The sequence below is a fragment of the Podarcis raffonei genome, chromosome 6, assembly GCF_027172205.1.
Source record: "Podarcis raffonei isolate rPodRaf1 chromosome 6, rPodRaf1.pri, whole genome shotgun sequence".
NCBI classification, from domain to species: domain Eukaryota; kingdom Metazoa; phylum Chordata; class Lepidosauria; order Squamata; family Lacertidae; genus Podarcis; species Podarcis raffonei.
In genome coordinates, this window is record NC_070607.1 from 61,389,634 (window position 1) to 61,410,545 (window position 20,912).

Sequence of the window (20,912 nt, forward strand, 5' to 3'; positions counted from 1 at the left end):
TGCCTTCTCACTTACAACCACTGGCTGTCAGCGTCCTTTTCCTTAGTCTCAGTGATGCCCTAGGAGAATGGGGGCAAAACTCTGCTTGCCATTGGCTCTTTCTCTACCTGCTGTTGGCCTCTTTGCCTTCCGCTGGAGCAGTCTGGAATTTCAGTTTGGATTTCCCCCCTCATGACTCCCACCTCTCTCCCAGTTTAGGACAGCTCTTGTTTCATAGAATTCCTGCTTCCCTGCCAGCTTGACCACTTTCCCAAAAATTAGTTATGCTAAGTTTATGGCATCACTTTGGACGCCTGGATGACAAGCCTAGCTTGCTCTAATATCACTGGTGAGCAGTCATTCTGATGAACCGCTCACCTCTTTTGGGGAGAGATGGATTAACATCAAGCTTGTGGGTTACAGTAATTAAGGAAAGCAAGACTTGGGTTCAGGATCTTCAAAACCAACAGCTAGTATATAAGGGCTTAACATGAGACGTATCAATAGTTGCACAAGCAGAATACCACAAAATTTGATTTATTGGTTTTATTTATTTTGTCTGTTTACAGAACTCCCTACCTCACAAAAATGCTTGAGGCAGCTTATAATGATTTACACCTTCATGCTATGAGAATGTTATATTGGCCTGTCATTAGTATCTAATCATTTCTATACTTCCATTAGTGACAAGATAATCACGTTGTGCTTATAATATATGGGTGCAACTAAAAATAAATAAATAGTTTTCCTGACACACTCGAGAAATAATTGTTCTGCCTAGTGTAGATGGTGGTGGATATTGTTGCCAGGGCACCTTTATCCATCTTATCTTGGTCTTCAAGTCTAATGTTTGACACAGGCTGCAATCTTATACTCACCTACCTAGGAGTAAGCCCCACAGAACCCAATGGGGCTTGTTTCTGAATAGATACAGATATAGGTCTGCACACACAGAGACTTTTCCTGTGCTGAGAAACCTTTATAGTACAGATCTAGCATTACTGCTAAAGCCTTCAGGTTCTGATAGATAAGGAAGAACAAGAAAGGGTGTCTTACAGCTGGTGGGCACTGCAGTTGTAGAACTTGAACTCTGTGCTGACAAACATTTTGCCTGTCTCTCTGGATTTCAGAAGCAGCTCTATCCCAAACCAATCTGGAGAAAGAAAGAGTAGATAATTGAAACATAATGATATAATATTTCAGATTCCTCATATATCATTCAGTATCTTTGGGGCATCTTTCCTTCATTTTCCTGTACTTGAGTTGCAAGCAAGTTTGCTTCCCCACAACTCCAGTGAGATCTTTGCAACTTTTTCTTTCTAACTTGGATGTGGCAAACATAATTCAGAGCTTCAGAGCCAAACAGAAGGCTTTTATCTTCAGCTGTGACAGTGTGCAGTGACCTGCCTCCTGCTCTAAGAGGATACTGGGTCACATCCCACTGGTGCTTTAGCACTGGATTCCTAATGCCTTCCAGATACTGGTAAATGGCACTCTTCTGAACAATAAAACCTTAAAACGACTGAACTGTGCATACCTAAGAAACCACTTCTTCTCTTGTGTCCTGTCACCATCTCTCAAGGCCTGATACTCACATGGGGAAGGGCTGTGGCTCAGTCGTAGAGCATCTGTGTTGCATGCAGTGGGTCCCTGGCATTTCCAAAAAGGTCTGGGGATGTGTGTTTTTTTGTCTGAAACCCTGGAGTGCCACCGATAGTCAGTGGGGGCAATACTGAACTAGATGGACCAATGATCTGACTTGGTATAAGGCAGCCTTCCTATCCACTAGGGCTATGTGAGAAGCAGAGGGCCATGCAGAAGAATACCAGGCTGCACCTTTTCTACATGATAACTCAGTTTCCCCACGATAATGCTGACAAGACAGGTTGCACTGCTGCATGGTCCAGGGGCTTCTCATGTTATCCCAATGCTGTAAGAAGTGCCATTGATGCTGAAACTCCCACAACATTGGGATAACACAAATACCGTGCCTAAGACTGACAGGTCATGCTTTCCTGATTATTTCACATACGTTCCAGGTACTTATTAGAAGGATATGAACAAAGGTGTGCATAATGCTTCCAATACTTTATGGAAATGTATTCCTCTGATGGCTCCAAAGTCAGCATTAAAGGGGGAGGAATGAAATCATCAGAAAAATGAATATGCTAGTTGAACTGCAACAGGAGTTTTTGCTGAGCCCTGTTCAGAACTTTCAGGGCTGCCTGGATTTATGTGCATATTCATTAAGTGTTTTCTGCATATAAAACAGATAAGAAGAAAGTATGGATATTTGGAAATCAGCCAATGAGAAAACAAGTTTGAAACAATGAGCTGTTTGGTAACTGTGTATGTCAGAGAGAGTTTGACAGCCATGGCATTAGCAAAGCAACAGCCCAAAAATTAGAAGACTTCTCCACCCACTCATGGTGACTGAGTCATACTTCAGAGTGTGAGTAACACCCACACTACCTCCTTTCTGGCCCGCCTCAGATAACAAAAGACTGAGACCCCTAATGATGCAGAGCCCAGAAAGCAGATGGCTTGGAGACTGACTTTTAAATTTGTGTGGTACATAAATTTGGGTAGAATTACTGGGATGCCAGGTTTGTGGATATCCCTTTCTTGCCTGCTCTTGGGAAAAATAACTTTATTTATACATCACTGCAGGGGAAGGCAGGAGTGCAGGCCTAAATCTAAATCTAGTCAAGCCCGCCAGCCATCCAGCTGCTGTCCTTTTGTGCCACAAATTCCTGCAGTGTGTACAATGGGTTGCCTGCCTATATTGTACCTCAAATCATAAGCCAGCTCACCTTGGTCCACAGGTATGGCAGGAACATCTTTTGATGCTGGTGAAATGCATACAATTTGGTTGCCCAAAACTTGGCCTTCAACTTCAGTGAGGTTTCCAAATACGCAAGTGATACCAGTCGACAGGTCAGGTGCGTCTCTCACCAGCAAGCTGAGCTACAACAAAACAAAACAAAAGCAAAAAGCAGAAAGGGAAAGAGATCACCACCTGTCATTGCATAAGAGAAAAGGGAAAGGGAAAGTGGGGCATTTATTCTCTTTCTTTCTCAAAGAGATGAGAAGCAAAGATGCAGGCTGCTCTTCAACTGTTTCCAAAATCACTAGTTAGCATCTAGTTGCTCCACAGACCTGAAGAGTCATAATACCAGCAGGTAGAGGTGGAATTGACTATTTTCTCACAGCCTAACAGTTCAAATCTTTTAATAAAATCGCAAGCACCTCAGGTTTCAACCAGGAGAACTTTTGTGCACTTGCCATTTGAAAATATAATGAGGTTATATTTTCCATTCAAAATGAGTGATTGATCAGCCAATCATATCTGCTTAGGGCCTATTCCCATTAATCGCTCAGGTCCTAGTGTACAACAAGCACATTTTTGTTGGCCAACCACTGGTGACACACAGCAAGGTTATAGAACAGATGCCAATGCTACACACAGAACTCAGCAAGGATTGGTTCTTTATCCACCAGTGGGAACACTCCAGAAGCCAAACTCACAGTGGCCTGTAAAAAGACAATTATCACTGAGTTGCATGCTGCTGCTTCAGAGCTATAGCACCAGCAGCTGAACGTGTACAGAGAATAATTCGAACTGCAGCTTCCACCCTCTGAGAGGGTTATGGAGTAGCCTTTATAACTCTGTAACTGGCAATACTAAGCATGATTTTAAAATCAATGTCATAGCTGATGTAGGGTTTCTTTTTCTTTTTTGCCATACAGAGTAAGTAACCTTACAGCGTCCATCTTCTCACAATTCCAAGTTGAAAAGATATTAGAGCTTTGCACTGCCCACCCCACTGCTTTGAGGGTGGGGATTGCAAAAGGACTTCTTCTTTTTGGCTACTATGCAGCCTTTGCCAATGTGTGGTGGCTGGGGGTTGATGGGAGTTCTACTCTAAAACATCTGGTGTGGGTGGATTGGTTGGCGAAGGCTGCTCTAGTAGGAAGTATTAAGCAAAATCATTCTTGTGCCATTTTCTTTGATGACACATCAGGCTGCATATAATGATGCTGTATTTGGAGAGTTGTTGTTGTATGTATGTATTTCTGAGGTTTTATATTCTAAACCACCCTGTGAACTTCAGGTGAAGAGCAGTATGGAAATTTAATAATTAATTAATTAATAATACTCTAGCAGTACTTCAGAGAATAAAGAAAGGAAATGCTCTTTAAACAAGCAAGCAACCACCCACCATGGCTACCTACCGGAAGGCTGTGCTCAGAAACCGGGATGCTGCTAGGTTGCACAATGATGCTCATGCATTGCTTGATGCTGGCTGCAAATCGATATGGTTCATCTGCCCTCTCACACTTGTCCCTCCGGGAACACCTGATATGAAAAGTACAGGGGAAGCAGATAAGGAAGACTCTCAAAATTTGGCCATATAGCCTTGTATTCGGCCAGTTCCAGCCATTCCCATCCACACAGCAATAAGATATTGAAAAACATTTTGCATACACTGGCCATACACCTACATTTCTGATAGAAATTTACATAATTTGAATGTCTGTGTGTAGGAGGCCTAGTCCTATTGAAATGCCTTTCACCGGTCTACTGTGGGAGGAAAATAGTTTTTTGTTTTTTAGTTTAATGCACCACCTTCAAATTAATTAACGGACTTCATCACTGGTTCTGAAAGCCCACGTAACGTTCACTTTCTCCAATTCACTCACGATTTAAACCCATCGGTCGCATCCTGTGTTAGTCTTTCCAATAGCTAGAAAAAGCATTATCAGTCAAGGCACAGATACCTCAGCTATGGGGAATCCAAGTCTGGAATATCAGGGAGTGAAAATCAGCTGAAACCAGAATAATCTGTTGAATAAAGAGCAGGGTTGGCCAGTAAAGGGCCTTGTGGGCTATCTGGTCAATAAAGCAATTTTATTTGGCTCCCATTGACCCTAACAGATTTTAATCAAGGTTGTGCTTATAACCAAAATTGTTTTCAAAATGAGAGATAAGAGATATGCAACAGTTCGTGTTATAGCTGCATTTGCCTTTTATATATAATGTCCTAGGCATGCCTGAATGCTTGTGCTTCATAATCATGAAGCTTTTACTGCTACAGGGTGCTGATTTTACTATAGAGTCTGATCATTAGTAGATTGGCCTGTGTGTGTCGCTGGACCATTCTATGGAAAAAAAGGGCCACCTGAATATAGAAACTGCCCAGCCCTGTTTTAGAAAAACCCCATATTCTAATTTATTTGGGCTTTGTTGCCTGGGGCTGAGAGTGGGCTAAAGAACACTTGCTATTTTTTGTTAATTTTTCAGACACAATTAAAAACACTATCTTACCCATGAATATCAATGTCATGATAAATGTCTGAAAGAGGCTCAGGTGATGGTGAGCAAAGAGCAGTACTAGCCAACACTGTGCCCTCCAGATGTTGTTGAACTACAACTCTCATCAGCACCAGATAGGCCTTAGCACCTTCAGCTGAAAGCAGATATTATTTTTTTAAGATAAAGTTCCCATTTTAAAATTCTTCAAAAAGTCAGTTAACAGATGATAGTCCAGTCACATATCTATAGCAGTGACCGGAGGATAAATGACCGCTGGGAGGAGCACAGAGAGAAGAAACACCATGTTGCATCTGCAGCAGCACAACTGAACATCTTCATCTGCCTCAGCTGCAACAAAACATGTCTCTCCTTCATCAGTTTCTACAGCCACACCAAGAACTGCAACTGTCCAACAGCTTGACCTCACCCCCAAAGGCGCACTCCTCCACTGTCTCCTGAGACAGACGGATGCCAGCAATGGAAACCTCTGAGGATACAATCTTTAAACAAAACAAGAACCAATCAAACAAAAAGATTCTCTTGGTTAAAGTCTAAAACTGAAGGAGACATGGATTTTGTATGCTAAGCAGTTGGAAACGGAGCCTCAGTTATGGAAAGTGAATAGCTAACACTATGTTTGTGGCCCTTTTCTCTTTTTTCCTAAACATTAGAAAATGCAGCCACTCAGACTTAAAGAACCGAATGCCAGAGGAAGGCAAGAGCAGCGTGACACCTATGCTTTAGTTAAAAACAAAACCTGTGGCTAATTAATCTCCTTCCCAGAGAGGTGAAGGGGCTTGAAGCTTGAATTCCTCTGCCTCACACTGGAGACACTAGAGTTAAGGCCTGTTATCATGCCTGAGTCTCCCAGGCTCTCTCCTCCCCCCCAACGCTCCTCTTTGAACAGAAGCCATTACGTGTCACAAGCTGAGTTATGAGCACTGCAGCTGGCATGTGTTGGACACCTGGCTCATCACCAAAGCCATTTCATCTGAGAAGGCTCCCAGAGCGGGCTGAAACTCTTGAGCTCCTATCAAAATGAAGAAAAATGGAGAGAAAAGGCTAATCGTCCCTCCATCTTTCCATTTTCTTCATCACCAGAGGCTAAGAGGTCACTGAGCACACTAAGAAACAGCTTTGAGAAAGTGAGAAGAAGAAGGAGTGCTACTAAAGAGGCACCACGGATGCTGTAGTTCTGCCTGCAGTGCTATTCAGGGTAAATAACAAGGCACATGATGAGGATGGGGCAGGAGGCCCAGAACAAAAGGTGGCATTCATGGTTCATGGCCTTGTCTGGAAGAGGAAAGTAAAACAAATTTATCTGGAGGGGAATGGGGTCTGTTTTCATGCTCATTGCCCAGTTTCTTTTGAAGGAAAAGAGGAAGAAAAAAGAATTTTTCTAGGAAATTGGGGTGTAAGGTAACCATGCACTTTTCTTTTCTTTTCTTTTGCTTGGCTTATTTGAATTATCTGGTATGTTTCAATCCCCACAGGTGAATGTGGCACAGTGAACCTTGATGGTGCCAGTTCTCAGCTGTTGCAAGACACTTCTACATTTTCAGAGCTACAGACTGCTCTGCTACTAGTTTTCAAGGAAGACGAATAAGATGATCTTCAGACACACACCCCTTGCAACAATATGATTTTTATTTTTTTAAACACACACATATACACACATTCTGCCTGAGAGTTGCCAGTTTGCCCCTTCTGCTAGGGAGACAGTTTTCATACAACAGTTCTTTAAGAAGGTAGATGTGTGTCTATCTTCTAGCCATTTTGATTAAATGTTTTGCATTGTGTGTTAGACAAACACATGGGAACTAGTACTACATATGAATTCCACCAGGTATAATGTTTTAGTATAAAATCAGTATGGCAGGGGTAGCCAGTATAGTGCCATCCAGATGTGACCAATAGCAACTATAGTCCCAAACATCTGGAAAGCACCACATTAGCCACTCTGGACATATGGCACAATTATGAATAAATGCTGAAGGCTCTGGAGCCCCACACCAGAACTTTATGCCCTTCTATAGACTCCTTCTTCAAACTACTGTTAGAAGCATTTTGTTACTGTAACCTAAGAGTAGCCAATGTGGTGCTCTCCATATGTTACTGAACTTATGCTCACATCATTCATAACTATTGGTCATGCTGGCTGGGGATGATGGAAGTTGTAGTCCAACCTCTGGAGGCCTCCATGTTGGCTATCGTTGTAAGTAGAGCAAGAGGATTTAGTTTTTCTCTTTCTATTGAGACCAGATGTAATGAAAAGCAAGCACATAGCAAAAAACCAGTTTCAATGCAAGTTGCAAAAGAACCAGTTTCAATGTTTTCCTTTTGTGATGGCTGGATTCAAGCTAGCGTAAAATGTCTACATAAGCAGACATGCTTACTGCTTAACAAAGAGTCTTAAGCTTTCTGTGACAAACTTCCTCCAGATGAGGTGACAAGAACAGCTCACAAAACCAGGAATCTTCACTGAAAAACCATTTGCTTCTCAATAGCCCTCCCCCCTGCAGTGGGGTGGGGGAGTACTAACCATTTTCCCTTTGCAAACAGCCACAGTGATACCTGGCAATTGATACCGCTATTTTCTCCCTGCACCCTTCTCCTTTACTTGAATATAATGGACCAAAATATGAATGCTGCCAAAGAAAAGAATTATTGTGTTTTAAGTGAATCGGCAAGATTGCTCTAAAGTGAGCTCTTGACTGGAGCCTTTATCTCATTGACTTGCTGGAATGGCTCTTTTTTATCATACTATTTATGGCAACAGACCTAACAGAGATAAATAGGTCTGGAGACAATAACATAGTAGCAAACAGCAGCATATGGAGGAGCCCTGCAGGTTATAGATCCTACTGGACCAAGGAGACTCTTTAGCAGTCTCCTTGTGGGCTCTACCTGCCACCAGAACAACAGGGTGGCTAATGAAGGAGGAGGAAGAGGAGGAGGAGGAATAAGATCTTCCGTTCTTTTCAGTTTAACATGGAGACACTGTCATTTAGTAGGCACACCAGCTGCTGGATACTTTGCACACAAGACAACAGTCTTTCCTTCCATTTTAACATCATTTTTTTTTTTTAAATGAGATTTTATGGAGAAGCCAAGGCTTTCTGAAGTATGGCATGAAGAGATGCTGCTGAATACTGCTCAAAGCAAAATCCAAGGCAGAAAGGTTGAGATGAGGTGAGCAGTGTTTCTCACAGGGCTCGGAACATCTTTGTTGCCACCAACTTTCACCCTTGATTTGATGCTGGTGGATCTTGCCGTGGTGAAATGTTAGGGGGAGATAAAATCAAGATCATCATTCATCTCTAACTGAAAGCACCCAGAGTAGTTTTCCTGACAGAGGTTTTGTGCGTTAAAAAGCTGTGTGACAGGTGGGGACTCAACAAAGCAGTTTTCAGTATCACTTCAATGTCCATAAAAGGAAGAAAAGTAGCAATCCTGAATAGGACTTGCACACAGGTTCTATAAAATATTTGGGAACCGATCCGACAGGTGGGGACTCAACAAAGCAGTTTTCAGCATCACTTCAATGTCCATAAAAGGAAGAAAAGTAGCAATCTTGAATAGGACTTGGGAACCGATCTTCTTTAAGGTGGACTCTCATTCGTCAGCTGAATTGTCACTTATCAGAGATGCTGTAGGAGTAGCTGTGCATTTTCTGCATCTGCAGAAGTTGAACTAGATTATCTTCAAGGGACCTTCCAATTCTATGATTCTATGAACCATCTTCTTTGTAGCAGAACTCCTGTGCCACACTATCTTCTGCTTCCTGCTTCAGAACCGACTCCATACTCTGCCCTCTTATTTTAGTTAAGCTGTTTTTAGGCCCCTTTCCTCACTCAACTTCCTGGCTTTAGCACCCCTTGTTTCTAACAGCAGCAAGCAGGCCCCTGGGGACAGTGTGAAGGTTGTTCCATATTCCAACACGCTCTCTTTTCACCAGCTTCCCACTATCATCACCCACCACCAACTTGTCTATAAGTGTGTGGAATTACGAGTTCTTCTCCAAATCCTAAAAATGAGCTATTTTGCATTTGTACAAAAATGGAAATGAACACTGTGCATGTGTCCAGAGCTTGGAAGAAGCAAAGTACACTCATGCATGCACTGCTGAATCAGATGTGAACTTTGAGAGCCCCAGCTGAAGAGGTGGCAGCCCGTAATTCACAGATTGGGAATAGTGAGTGACCTATAAATCTGTCTGACTTCGTCATCCAAGGGATCATGGCAAGGAGCCTCAAGCATTTAAAAGTTGGCCATAAAATGATATCACCATCCCTAATGTCCATATTCTTATCAGCCGCCTAAAAAATGCAATGTGAACAACACTGCCTTGACCTCCAACCTCTTCTGTGCAGATCATTGAGGCAACTGACCCATCTGACAGAGGGAACATAATAATTAGAAGCAAGAGCTGACAACTAAAATACAAACATTCATGTGCTAAAAGCCTCCAAGCAAATAGGAGAGCAGCTCTGGGAACAGTAAGATTAACACAGTTATTCATAAGGTTCAGACTAGGGCTTAAAAAATAATCAGTGCTCAAAGAAGACATTTTTGAGGCAGGAAAATTCTAAGGAGAGGCTGATAAAATATGATTAGACTGAACAGAGCCACTGTAGCATGTTCTGTATAAACTTGCAACTCCATGCTGCATTTGGCTGCCTTGGGACCAGTAGATTTTTATTCTGATCTGTAAACCTACAAAGTGTCACATCTTGCCTTGCATTTCAATTGTTACCTAAGAAGGGATTTTGGGGTTATATTAAGAATAGATGCATGTCAGAACTGGGAATAAGGGTCCCAGAGGCTGAAATGTTCCTTTGCCACTGACTGGCTCTGTGGTGTTAATAAGTCATCACAATTATTGCAATGGTGCTTCATCAATTCTTTTCCCAGCTGTGTTCTGTTTCTAGTGATAGATGCCTGCAAAAACTTATTGCATCATAAAAACTTATTGCAACCAAATCAAAATGAATGCCCAGGAAACAACTAACATTCTATAACCTTCCCACTAACTTTGTGCAAATAAATCAGGATGAATGCTCAATAAACAGGTCATCTGGAAGCAACCTTAGAAGTATCAGTGACTAAAGGATCCTGATCCTTCCTTGAGACTCCTGTTTGCTTCAAGTACACCACAGCTGGCTGAGAAACAATGTTCCAATGGAGACAACTAAGGATCACCTCTGACAAAGCTGATTGATGTCAAGTCTATTGAGAAAGTAGGAGCAAGCGGGATGTTATCCAGTGGTTTCTTTCAAAACAAGTAAGACCCGAGTCTGTCTAAAAACTCTGCCCTTTAATGGGAGAAGCTGTGGCCACTCTGCATTTACTCAGAGGGAGATTCTTTCAGAAGATTACTTCACACAACTTAGGGATGAATGCTAGCTTTAAAAACAGGTTTTCTTGCTCAGTAATGGGGCTCTGCCTGACTCAAATTAAGTACAGTGGTACCTCGGGTTACAAACGCTGCAGGTTACAAACACTTCGGGATACAAACTCCGCTAACCCGGAAGTAGTACCTCAGGTTAAGAACTTTGCCCCAGGATGGGAACAGAAATCACACACAGGTGGCGTGGTAGCAGTGGGAGGCCCCATTAGCGAAAGTGTGCCTCAGATTAAGAATGGTTTCGGGTTAAGAACGGACCTCTGGAATGAATTAAGTTCGTAACCCGAGGTACCACCATACTGTACTTTCTCTGGAGATGAGTATTCTTGCTTGCAGTTTCTGTTCTGTCTTCATGAATCACAAGTGGTTTTGTATCTGTGTAGGTGTGAACTTGACAGCAGCTGCAGATGTCATGCCAAAGTGGGAAAAGCCGATATGCCACTGACTCTCACACTTGCTTTTCATGCTTCAAGTGAGGGGCGGGGAACATTTCCTTGTGGCAAATGTGCAGGTTCCAGATATAGGGGCATTGCAGTCAAGGTGTGCTCGTTTCCCTTTGAATGTTACACCAGATGCATGAAAAATAGATGTATGAATCAGTCTTGCATATCCCCTTTTCTTCTTTGGCCAAATGTTGGAAGCTACTTTCCATACATTGCTGACTGTCTGCCCATTAATCCTCAAGAAGGCACTGTCAGACAGCTCTCTGAGATCTCTTTCAGAACAGGCACTGGTCTATTTTCCGTTGCTGGCCTCCCTCATCTCCCAAATGACTCCTGACCTCTCTATTGTGGACACATTGGGGGCGGGAAAGAAATATAGGCAATATTATGCTAGAAAAGACCTTATGCCATGGCTTGAACAGCTTAATCAAAAGAGACTGCAATTAGCTAGGTATTCCCTGTTTGTCTGAACAACACAAAGCAGTGAACCTGCCACACTTTCTGGTCAAAGAACAAGAATCCATCTGGAGGAGCAAAGGGTCTAAGGTTCAACTCCCAGCAAAACATGTTTTGCAGTGATTAGAAGGATTTTGCAGGAGTTACTGGTTCAACATCTGTGGTCTGTGCAAGGTATAATGCAGGAGGTCAGGCTAACTAATCTATTAATCTTTCATTCTCGTCTTGGAACATAAGAGTCTGAACCACATAGTCTGAAACCTTTTCATACTGAGCCTCTGCAGGTCAAGAAAAAAAGAACAGCTGACAGCACAATCCTATGCATGCCTACTCAGAAGTAGGTATCGCTGCCTTCATAAGGTTTACTTCCTGGCAAATGTGTTTAGGATTATAGGCTGAACCTCTGCAAATGTAGCAAAGCTGGTCACTAAGCTTACCCTAGCCTATGTAGTGGTAGGATGGACCTATGACATGTTTAAGAGAGGTAGCCAACATGGTGCCTTTCAGATACTGTTGGACTTCAGCTTCTCATCAGCCCTAGCCAGAATGGTCAATGGTAAGGGATAATGGGAATTGCAGTCCAACAAAATATGGAAGTCACCACCCTGGCTAACATTGTTTTAAGGTACCCACCCACTACACAAAACTCTGGAGAAGAAAATGCTTACACAAAGAGGTAGTTCCCAGTAGACTGCAGCAGTAGAGAAGAAAGGAGGGAGGACAGAAAATAAGAGAGTTTGGATTTGATATCCCGCTTTATCACTACCCGAAGGGGCTAACATTCTCCTTTCCCTTCCTCCTCCACAACAAACACTCTGTGAGGTGAGTGGGGCTGAGAGACTTCAGAGAAGTGTGACTGGCCCAAGGTCACCCAGCAGCTGCATGTGGAGGAGCGGGGAATCAAACCCGGTTCACCAGATTACGAGTCTACCGCTCTTAACCACTACACCACACTGGCTCTCAATCAATATGAACCCAGGCAATCAATATGAGCCCAGAGCTGATCAGAATGCACAAAACATTGCTCTAAAATGGCTTAAACATTAACAGCAGCCCCTGCCACTGCCCTAACAACAACCCTAGTGAGTTTAGCCTCAAACTTGAGAATCAGGTCAATAGGAATGTTGCAGGGTTAGATGTGGGGAATGTGCAGAAATAATATATTCATGTTATGTACAATGTTGAAGGTGTATGGCAATTAACATGTAATGTGAATTAATTGAAAATAATTTAAAAATTATTAAGGGGAGGGGGAATGTTGCAGAATGTGATCCCAAGATGCCTCATTTTAAAACAATGTAGGTTTCTTCCTTCAGAGAGCCTTCTGAGCACCTATGTACTTATGTATACTGCTTTCACTTGCCAAATCTAGGCTCTTAATCAACTTTTACACATTTAAAAGTTGCAGAGAGAGGGAGGGAGAACCACCCTTTCTGTCCGCAGCTTCCCCAGTTCCGGTAGAACTGTGATGTAGAAAGCTTTTGTTGAGAGGCTGCATGAAACTGGATGCTTAGTATTTTGGAAAACCCAGTGCTTATTTTTATGCCCAAACAGAAGCTGCACTTTATGGAAAACCCATCTGCATTTGCTTTACTTTGACTTCAAAATGGCACGAGGAGCAGGTTAAAGACAAAACTGTTTGTTGTCGTTTTTTAATGTCGCAACGAGCCTTGGAAGTTAAATGCCTTCTGACAAAGTGGCATAGAAATTAGCCTGCTATATGCAGGTCTCTGATCCAATCAGGATATTTCATCAGAGCCTTCCTCTGCTCTCTCCCTGTCACTCTCTCAACACCTGCTGCATGGGCATTTTGCCAGCTGCTATTGTGTGGGTACCCTTTGCCTCCACCCCAACTGCTAAACATTTAATGGGAGTGCTGGCAACAGGCCCAAGGGGTTTTTTGGACTCCTTTCTGTAAGTGAACTCCAGGCCTCTCCCTCCTTCAGACTTTGGGCACCCCTTCCGCTTGAGGCAGCATTGCCATTGTGGGAGAGAAAAAGATGCCAAACACCTCAATAATTCAGAGGCACAGCTTCCTAAGCTTTCCCCAGGATGTTGCCTAGAAAACCTTTATCCTTTGTCCCAGCAGACACCGACAAGCTCAGTGGAGAATAGCTAGGCTAGGAAGCCTGGACAATTTCATTACTTTGCAGGGTTTAAGCCAGAGACTGAAGTGTACAGCCTTTCTGAAATTTCTAAGTGGTATTTAAACAGTGATTCTGTTAGGTTACAATGTAAGGGAAGTGATTGATGCCAGGAAAGGCTGTTGGCAGGTGTGCGGTAGCTTGTTTTGTAGAAAAGAAATAGAAGCAAGGAGAAAACAAAGTACAGGAGAGACATTGCAATAAGATTGAACTGACAATCTTGGGCTAAAATAAGCAGGTTTTAGAGGAGATTGTGGCTGTTTCTGGAGTTTGATATTAGAAAATGTCTAATGAATGCCTCACATTAATGGGAAAAAACACATGTCTATGTAACTTGGAAGCTGAAAATGATTACTATTATTATTTGAAAGCATCATAAGTTTCATATCATTTCTTTTCTATCTCATTTATTTGGCCAGATTTAACAGCCACATCACAATACCGATGTAAATGAAAATGGGATTATTGTGCTGATGTGACTGCCTGTGAAAATGCAAATGATTCTGCTCATAGTGTTTTTGAAAACAGTGCAAGATATAGGGATCACTCAGATGCCTAAAATATGTGTGTATACAAGATTTAGTGTCCTGAAGGAACATTCCATGTTGCCTTACTCTTTTGCATTAATTTCTCTCTTACAAAATGCAGTATTCTCTAAAAGCTGAAATATTTTTATCATATGAATTAAGAAAGAAAGAAAACAACAACCCCTAACTGGTATAGTGACTGGTGGCTTTCAGAATTGCATTAATTAACTAATAATGGCATCACATATGGAAGGAATTAAGAGGTATTTGAGTTGATCTTAAGATAATAATCACCAGTTAATGCTGAACTTACGTATGGTGCAGAGCACACCAACCACAGTGAGGGTCTCCTGAACTCAGACATTCTCCACAGGTTGTGTACTGTTCACATGTTTCAACAGGAACCTGAGACACCTAGAAAGAAAGGGAATAAAGCAAACATTCACTCGTCTTGTTTGCACAATAAATCAAGAAAACAAGCTATGCACTGCTGAACTTTCTGCAGTGAGTGAGCACATAAATTTTAAAATTAAAACACGTAACGTTCTTAGAAATGTAAGTAAGTAGATTGCCGCTTCCCACCACTGCTTTCATTCTAATGTGGGCCCAATATGTGATGGATGCATCTCTGTGGGTGATGATTAGCTGCAGCCCTTAAGAAAGCAAGTGTGCCTGCTCCTGGGAAAAAAAGGGGGGAGTGGCACCATGAGCCAAGGGTGCAAGGGACCCTTAGCTACACCTCTGTTTAAGATACTAGTATCCTTGTGCCAATATGCCTACTGATAGCAAAGTACTTCTGAACTGATACACAGGGCCTGGCTGAATGAAATCCTCAGAGCACCACTAGTCAACTGATTTTGATTTCTTCTCAAAATATTGCAGGTTGCAACAGTTTAGAATAGACACTTCAGAGCTGGCCCACGACATTTTTCTGCATGCGATGGAACAGTAAATGCCATTCCCTACAAGTCAAATTGCACAGTATCCAAGACTGGCCAAGTTATTTTTTTCACAGGAGATAGTAAAAATACAACAATAGTAAGTTAAATAACTAACATTTTGCTACCCTTTCATGACACCGAAAATTAGCTGCTTGAGGCGGCCACTTCAGTCTGCCAAATGGCAAGGCCACTTCTGTTTCACCATTTCCAAGCTTATTTTACCCACTGATGCCATTCAACAGGGGCTTAGAGTTTCCTCAGAGTCCATCAGCAGAGCTTTCTATCTGAACAATTTATCTGACTGAAGCAAGGCAGGGAAAAGTCAAAAGAATAAAATGGAAACCCTCAATCTTGACAACCAGAGGAAAGCAATAGGATTCAAAATATTGATTATTAATTGTTGTTGTTGCTTAGTCGTTTATTCGTGTCTGACTCTTCATGACCCCATGGACCAGAGCATGCCAGGCACTCCTGTCTTCTACTGCCTCCCGCAGTTTGGTCAAACTCATGCTGGTAGCTTCGAGAACACTGTCCAACCATCTCATCCTCTGTTGTTCCCTTCTCCTTGTGCCCTCCATCTTTCCCAACATCAGGGTCTTTTCAAGGGAGTCTTCTCTACTCATGAGGTGGCCAAAGTATTGGAACCTCAGCTTCAGGATCTGTCCTTCCAGTGAGCACTCAGGGCTGATTTCCTTCCTTTTATTTAATATCTTTTCCATGTACAATGTACAGACAGGCTGACAGAAAGTGATTTGCCAAAGACCAAGTAACGAATTCGTGTCTAAGGAGAATTCCTGGTTTCCTCAACCCACATCAGATTTTCCCCTCAAAGGATCCCATTAATTCCTGGACATTCATATCCGTGGCAGACTGTGGGGTCTCAAATTTCAGTGGCGCCCTGTATGACACCAAAATTTGGTGCCCCTCCACCTCTCAAGCTCAATTCCAAATAATAGTTGTGGTGTTCCCTGCAGCACCCCTGAGGCTCTGTACCCAGTGCAACCAAACTCATTGCACTCCCTTAAATCTGCCTTTGTTCATCTACAGCCATTCCCATGGAAGAAGTGTAATAAGGTGTTGAGTGGTGCTGAATTTTCATCTTCCTAACTGAAGAAGGTGGCGCGGGTGGCACTGTGGGTTAAACCACAGAGCCTAGGACTTGCCGATCAGAAGGTCGGCGGTTCGAATCCCCGCGACAGGGTGAGCTCCCATCGCTTGGTCCCTGCTCCTGCCAACCTAGCAGTTTGAAAGCACGCCAAAGTGCAAGTAAATAGGTACTGCTCTGGCGGGAAGGTAAATGGCGTTTCCGTGCGCTGCTCTGGTTCACCAGAAGCGGCTTAGTTATGCTGGCCACATGACTCAGAAGCTGTATGCCGGCTCCCTCGGCCAATAAAGCGAGATGAGTGCCGCAAACCCAGAGTCAGCCACGACTGGACCTAATGGTCAGGGGTCCCTTTACCTTTAACTGAAGAAGAATCAAAAGCCAGGGGGAATAATTCATTAGTGGGGAGGGCACATTAGGCAGCAGTACAGTTCCGTAGAGTGGCACAGATGTCTATTCAGATGACAAAGGGACCACACAGAGATCTGTGTTACTTGATATGTTTACAAGCAGCATCCTTGATCACAAATCTGTAGAGGTGAAGGGATTCTCAGCTGGGTCCTAACTGGGAGAATGCTGGAGACAGAATGCTGCATTGGAGCACATATTCCAGAGATTTCCACTGACATTTCAGGCAGCACATGAAGCACCAGAAGAGCCATGCATATCACTCTATGAAGCCTAGCAACAAGGTAGCCCATGCAGCAAGAACTGCTACAGCTTTTGTATTTGAAAATGTAATTATGATAGAAGGGTAAATTCAAAGGAAGAGGTGGCAGAACAGGATGGAAAGCTGGCAACCAAGTCTGGCCAGTCAGTGCCACAAGCTGGAATAAATCAAATACCCATTTTATAGATGAGGGCTGCTGCATTTGTGTCTTTATGGGGCCTGTAAACATTTCTCTGAACAAAATAACAATCATCATGATTACTCCTTTCAACTGCATCAGCACAAGGATAGCTGTACATCAACCAACAACCTCCTCGCTGCCTGCTGGTACTTTGTGTAACTGCAGAGAAGCCTAGCAGGGCCAGAGAGCAGGGTACAGCCTGTGCTGACAGATGGCCCAGCAGTCCAAGCTGAACACATCAAGGATCGATTCCTGGCTTGAGCAAGGGAAACCTGTCTGCTAATGCCTCAAGCAACACTTCTCCTGGCACAGCTCCGGATCAAAAAGCTGTTCCCACAAATGTCGAACCACATGAATTACAGCAGACGTGGGTGTGACCAGGAGATGGCTGTGTATTCCACATGGATCTGAGAAAATGCACTCTGCGTTGCCTTGTTTTCAGGCAAGACTTCCTCCAGGGAAGGGTCATAGCAAGATGTGGATTAAAAGAGCCATGCACTCATTGATAATGTAGTGTTGGGAAAGATGCTGGAAGAGGAAGATTAAAGGATCAAGGGATTCAGCAACTCCCTTACAAGGGAAGATTGCAATGTCTGTAGGTGAATGGGGGGAGGGTGGTATGATAGAAGTTTGTAAAATATTACAAGGTGTTAAGAAAGGGATCTTTAAATGTTCTCTTCCTCTCTCATAATACTGGAACCCTGGCCATCCAATGAGGTTGAATGGTGGAAGAGTCAAGACAGACAAAAGTAGATACCTCTTCACATAGTTAAAACTATAGAATTTGCTTGCCCAATATATGGCAATGGCTGCCAACCTGGATGGTTGTAAAAGGGTACTGAACAAACTCATGGAAGATAAGTTATCAATGGCTACTGGTCACCATACATATATCCTACATCCAGCAACATGCTTCTGGACATACTACTGGGGAAGCACATAGAAGATGATGATGATTTGAATTTATATACCACCCTTTAGCCAAAGATCAAGATGCCTTTTTCCTTCATGTCCTGACTTAACCGGATCTTTTTCTGTTCATCTATCAACTGATTTGCAGTTCATAGGCTAGTTAATTCAATTGGGGACTCAGATATTATGTATATATGTGGAAGACACATTTCTCCTTGAATGGTATGTTTGTTGAACTACTTGAACTTGATATAGGGAAAATGAAGTTCTGCAAAGGAAGATGAATAAGTTACAGGTACTTTTTGTGTATTTCTGGCACTATATACACAATGCTAATAATAAAGAGAAAGAAACAGACAAGGAGCTAGGAAGAATGTAAAAGAAAATGAGCTTCTGGGGTTTTGATTGGAAGTGAAGAGAAAATTAAAGTTTTATGCCCCTCCCACTCTCAAAAAGCTTTGTGCTCTAGTAGGTTTGAGGAGTTTTTTTTTTTTTTTAATTCCTGCTCCAGTTCTCCTCTTCCATGCATAAGCAAAGCCTGCTGTATCTGTTACACTCACCAACGGGCTCTCTTTCTGCCTTGCTATCCAAATATAGTTCTTGTGCCGAGTTAACTAAAGGAAAGAATCCAGACTCTTTTTCCCCTCTTAATTTTTCTGGCCCTTGTGAGTGATGTCGGCAACTGGCTAAGAATTAAAACAACTGTCTGCGTTGCATTTGCTCCGTTCGTCAAAACACTGCCCAGCTCCCAGCAGCTGGAGAGTCAGAAGCTGAAAGGAATCAGTGTGCCTTGGAACAAAGGCCACTTTCACGCCAAATACTGTTGATACAGTGGGAACTCAGTTCCTCTCTACATTTGAAATCAATAAGGCCCCTATTTTTCTTGTTTCCTGGGCCCTACTTAACAGATTTCTCCAGAGGAAAAAAATGGATGTGTGTAAGTGAGTAAAACGAAAAGGGTATGAAGTCAGATGCAGCTCAAGTCCCCTTGGAACAAGCAAGCAGGTGTAGCTATCATAAGATTCTTGGATCTTATTCCATAGTCCGACTCTATTCCCAAGTTAAATGAAAGGTGACATTAAGTCACTTGCTAGGTGAAACAATGCTCTTGTTCGATATTTGGCAGTTGGGCAAAAATATATGCACTGATAAAGTAGATAGAGCTCAGTAGTAACTAAAACGTAGGCGGTATCTTGCAGGAGGCAAGGAAAAGAAGCTTACTATGGTAGGATTGCTGCATTAAAGTTCTCCATATTTGGAAAGCCTAATCTGCATATTGTGAAAGTAATTTACTAATTCTGCAAACTTTACACTTAATTTTAATGAAAATGTAATTATTTGTCTTTGTTTTAAGTATCTAAACATGCAGCACATCACCATGCAAGTAAATAAGATGTCTGCATGCAACTGAGTGGAGGATTGGGGTGGGAAGAGCTTGGAGGTGGGCAACCGAGCTAGTTTTACCTCTGCAGCAATTTGAGCAATGTTCTATATAGGAGATTTTTTGCTGAAAATCCATACCACCTCAACCCACTTCTAATCTGTATTATTAACTGGACTATATTGCAGGGCTGTTATAAACGACTCTTTCTCAGTCACAAGCACACACATATGTAATATTGAGGGTGGTGGTGGTGGGGAACAATTTTTTTAAGTTAAAAAAGAAACCACATTTTATATGAAGTAAGACATGAGTTTGAAACAGCATAAATTACTTTATTTTATGCTACCTTCTGTCAGGTGAGGAACCTTGCTGCTGCCCTATTATTAATTAATTAATTAAATTTCTATACCACCCCCTATCCAAGGATCACAGGGCAGTTTACAAAAACAAACACAAGAATACATACCATAGTAATATAGAGTAACATAGAGTAACACAGTAACTCCTCTCTCTTTTTAAAGGAAGTAGTTATGATCTGTAATTTTTTCTTATCTTTCTGCCACTTTGTGTACTCACAGGCATCTCACTGTCAAAAAGTTTCTCTGAAGTCTCTCTGGCACTTTTCAGTTACAAGAATTCCATTTGTTCTGTCTTGAGACTCTCGCTTGTCTATATTTGATATAGGTATGCCTGCATTCTCAGTTGTTTCATCCATCACCGGCTCAAGACTTGTAATGCTCTGCAGATCTCTTCTGTTGCTCTTGTAGACAGCTGAACCATCAGTCTGAACCAAATATTATCTTGGGGTCATATGTTGCTCAGTCACTTTTGCAGGTTTCTACACACTATTCTGACAGACAGTAACTGGAATTTCATGAGGCAAAGTAGTTTTTGGTTTTTCTTGCAGGTTTGACATCTGATACCTGTCTGTTCCAGTTCTCCTATACGAGAACCTATGCCTGGCTAATCAACAGCTATATGTGTCCTTCTTTTATGTACCCCAGTTTGCAGATGGTTGTCATGTATGATATTCAGTACTCATATTAAGTCTTGAGGCCATTCTCTTATTCCACAAAAGTGATTCTATCATGTATACGATTACTCAAAATAAATTTCAATAAGCAAGGGTATCTTCTGACAACAGAATGTTGGCCTAGACAGGCCTTTAAGGTGATCCAGCAGGGCTTTTCTTACATAAGAAATGCAGAAGTGTTAAGTAGAGTTTATTTGTTTCACACCTCAGTCTCCCGTGGCATCTTTTTACAAAGCAGATACAGTATTACATGAGATGGCTACCATACCCAATCTCTAAAAAAAGCACCATCAGCTACTAATAGCAAACTCATTATCTGTGTGTCAATCCTTATGTAGCAGAAACAGCCGGCCCTGTGCTGAAAATTTCTCGGTAAGAACAGAAATCACATAAAAAAATTATCAAAGTGGAGAGAA

General features: G+C 42.3%; 1 protein-coding gene across 4 annotated transcripts in view; it reads right to left on the bottom strand.

Moving 5' to 3' along the window:
- PLXNA2 (plexin A2) overlaps positions 1-20,912 on the bottom strand; it is a 397,866-nt gene that overhangs the window by 154,311 nt on the left and 222,643 nt on the right. For 3 of the 4 annotated variants that reach the window (XR_008331159.1, XM_053393447.1, XM_053393446.1), the window contains exons 5-8: positions 14,587-14,687; positions 4,216-4,339; positions 2,793-2,946; positions 1,036-1,132 (exon numbers count right to left, since the gene is read on the bottom strand). Coding sequence is in view for 3 of the 4 variants with exons in the window: in XM_053393447.1 (XP_053249422.1) it covers positions 1,036-1,132; positions 2,793-2,946; positions 4,216-4,339; positions 14,587-14,687 (476 nt within the window). In the remaining variant the exon portion in view is untranslated. Of the gene's footprint in view, positions 1-1,035; positions 1,133-2,792; positions 2,947-4,215; positions 4,340-14,586; positions 14,688-20,912 lie in introns of those variants that run through there. The other variant, XM_053393448.1, reaches the window with a different exon arrangement.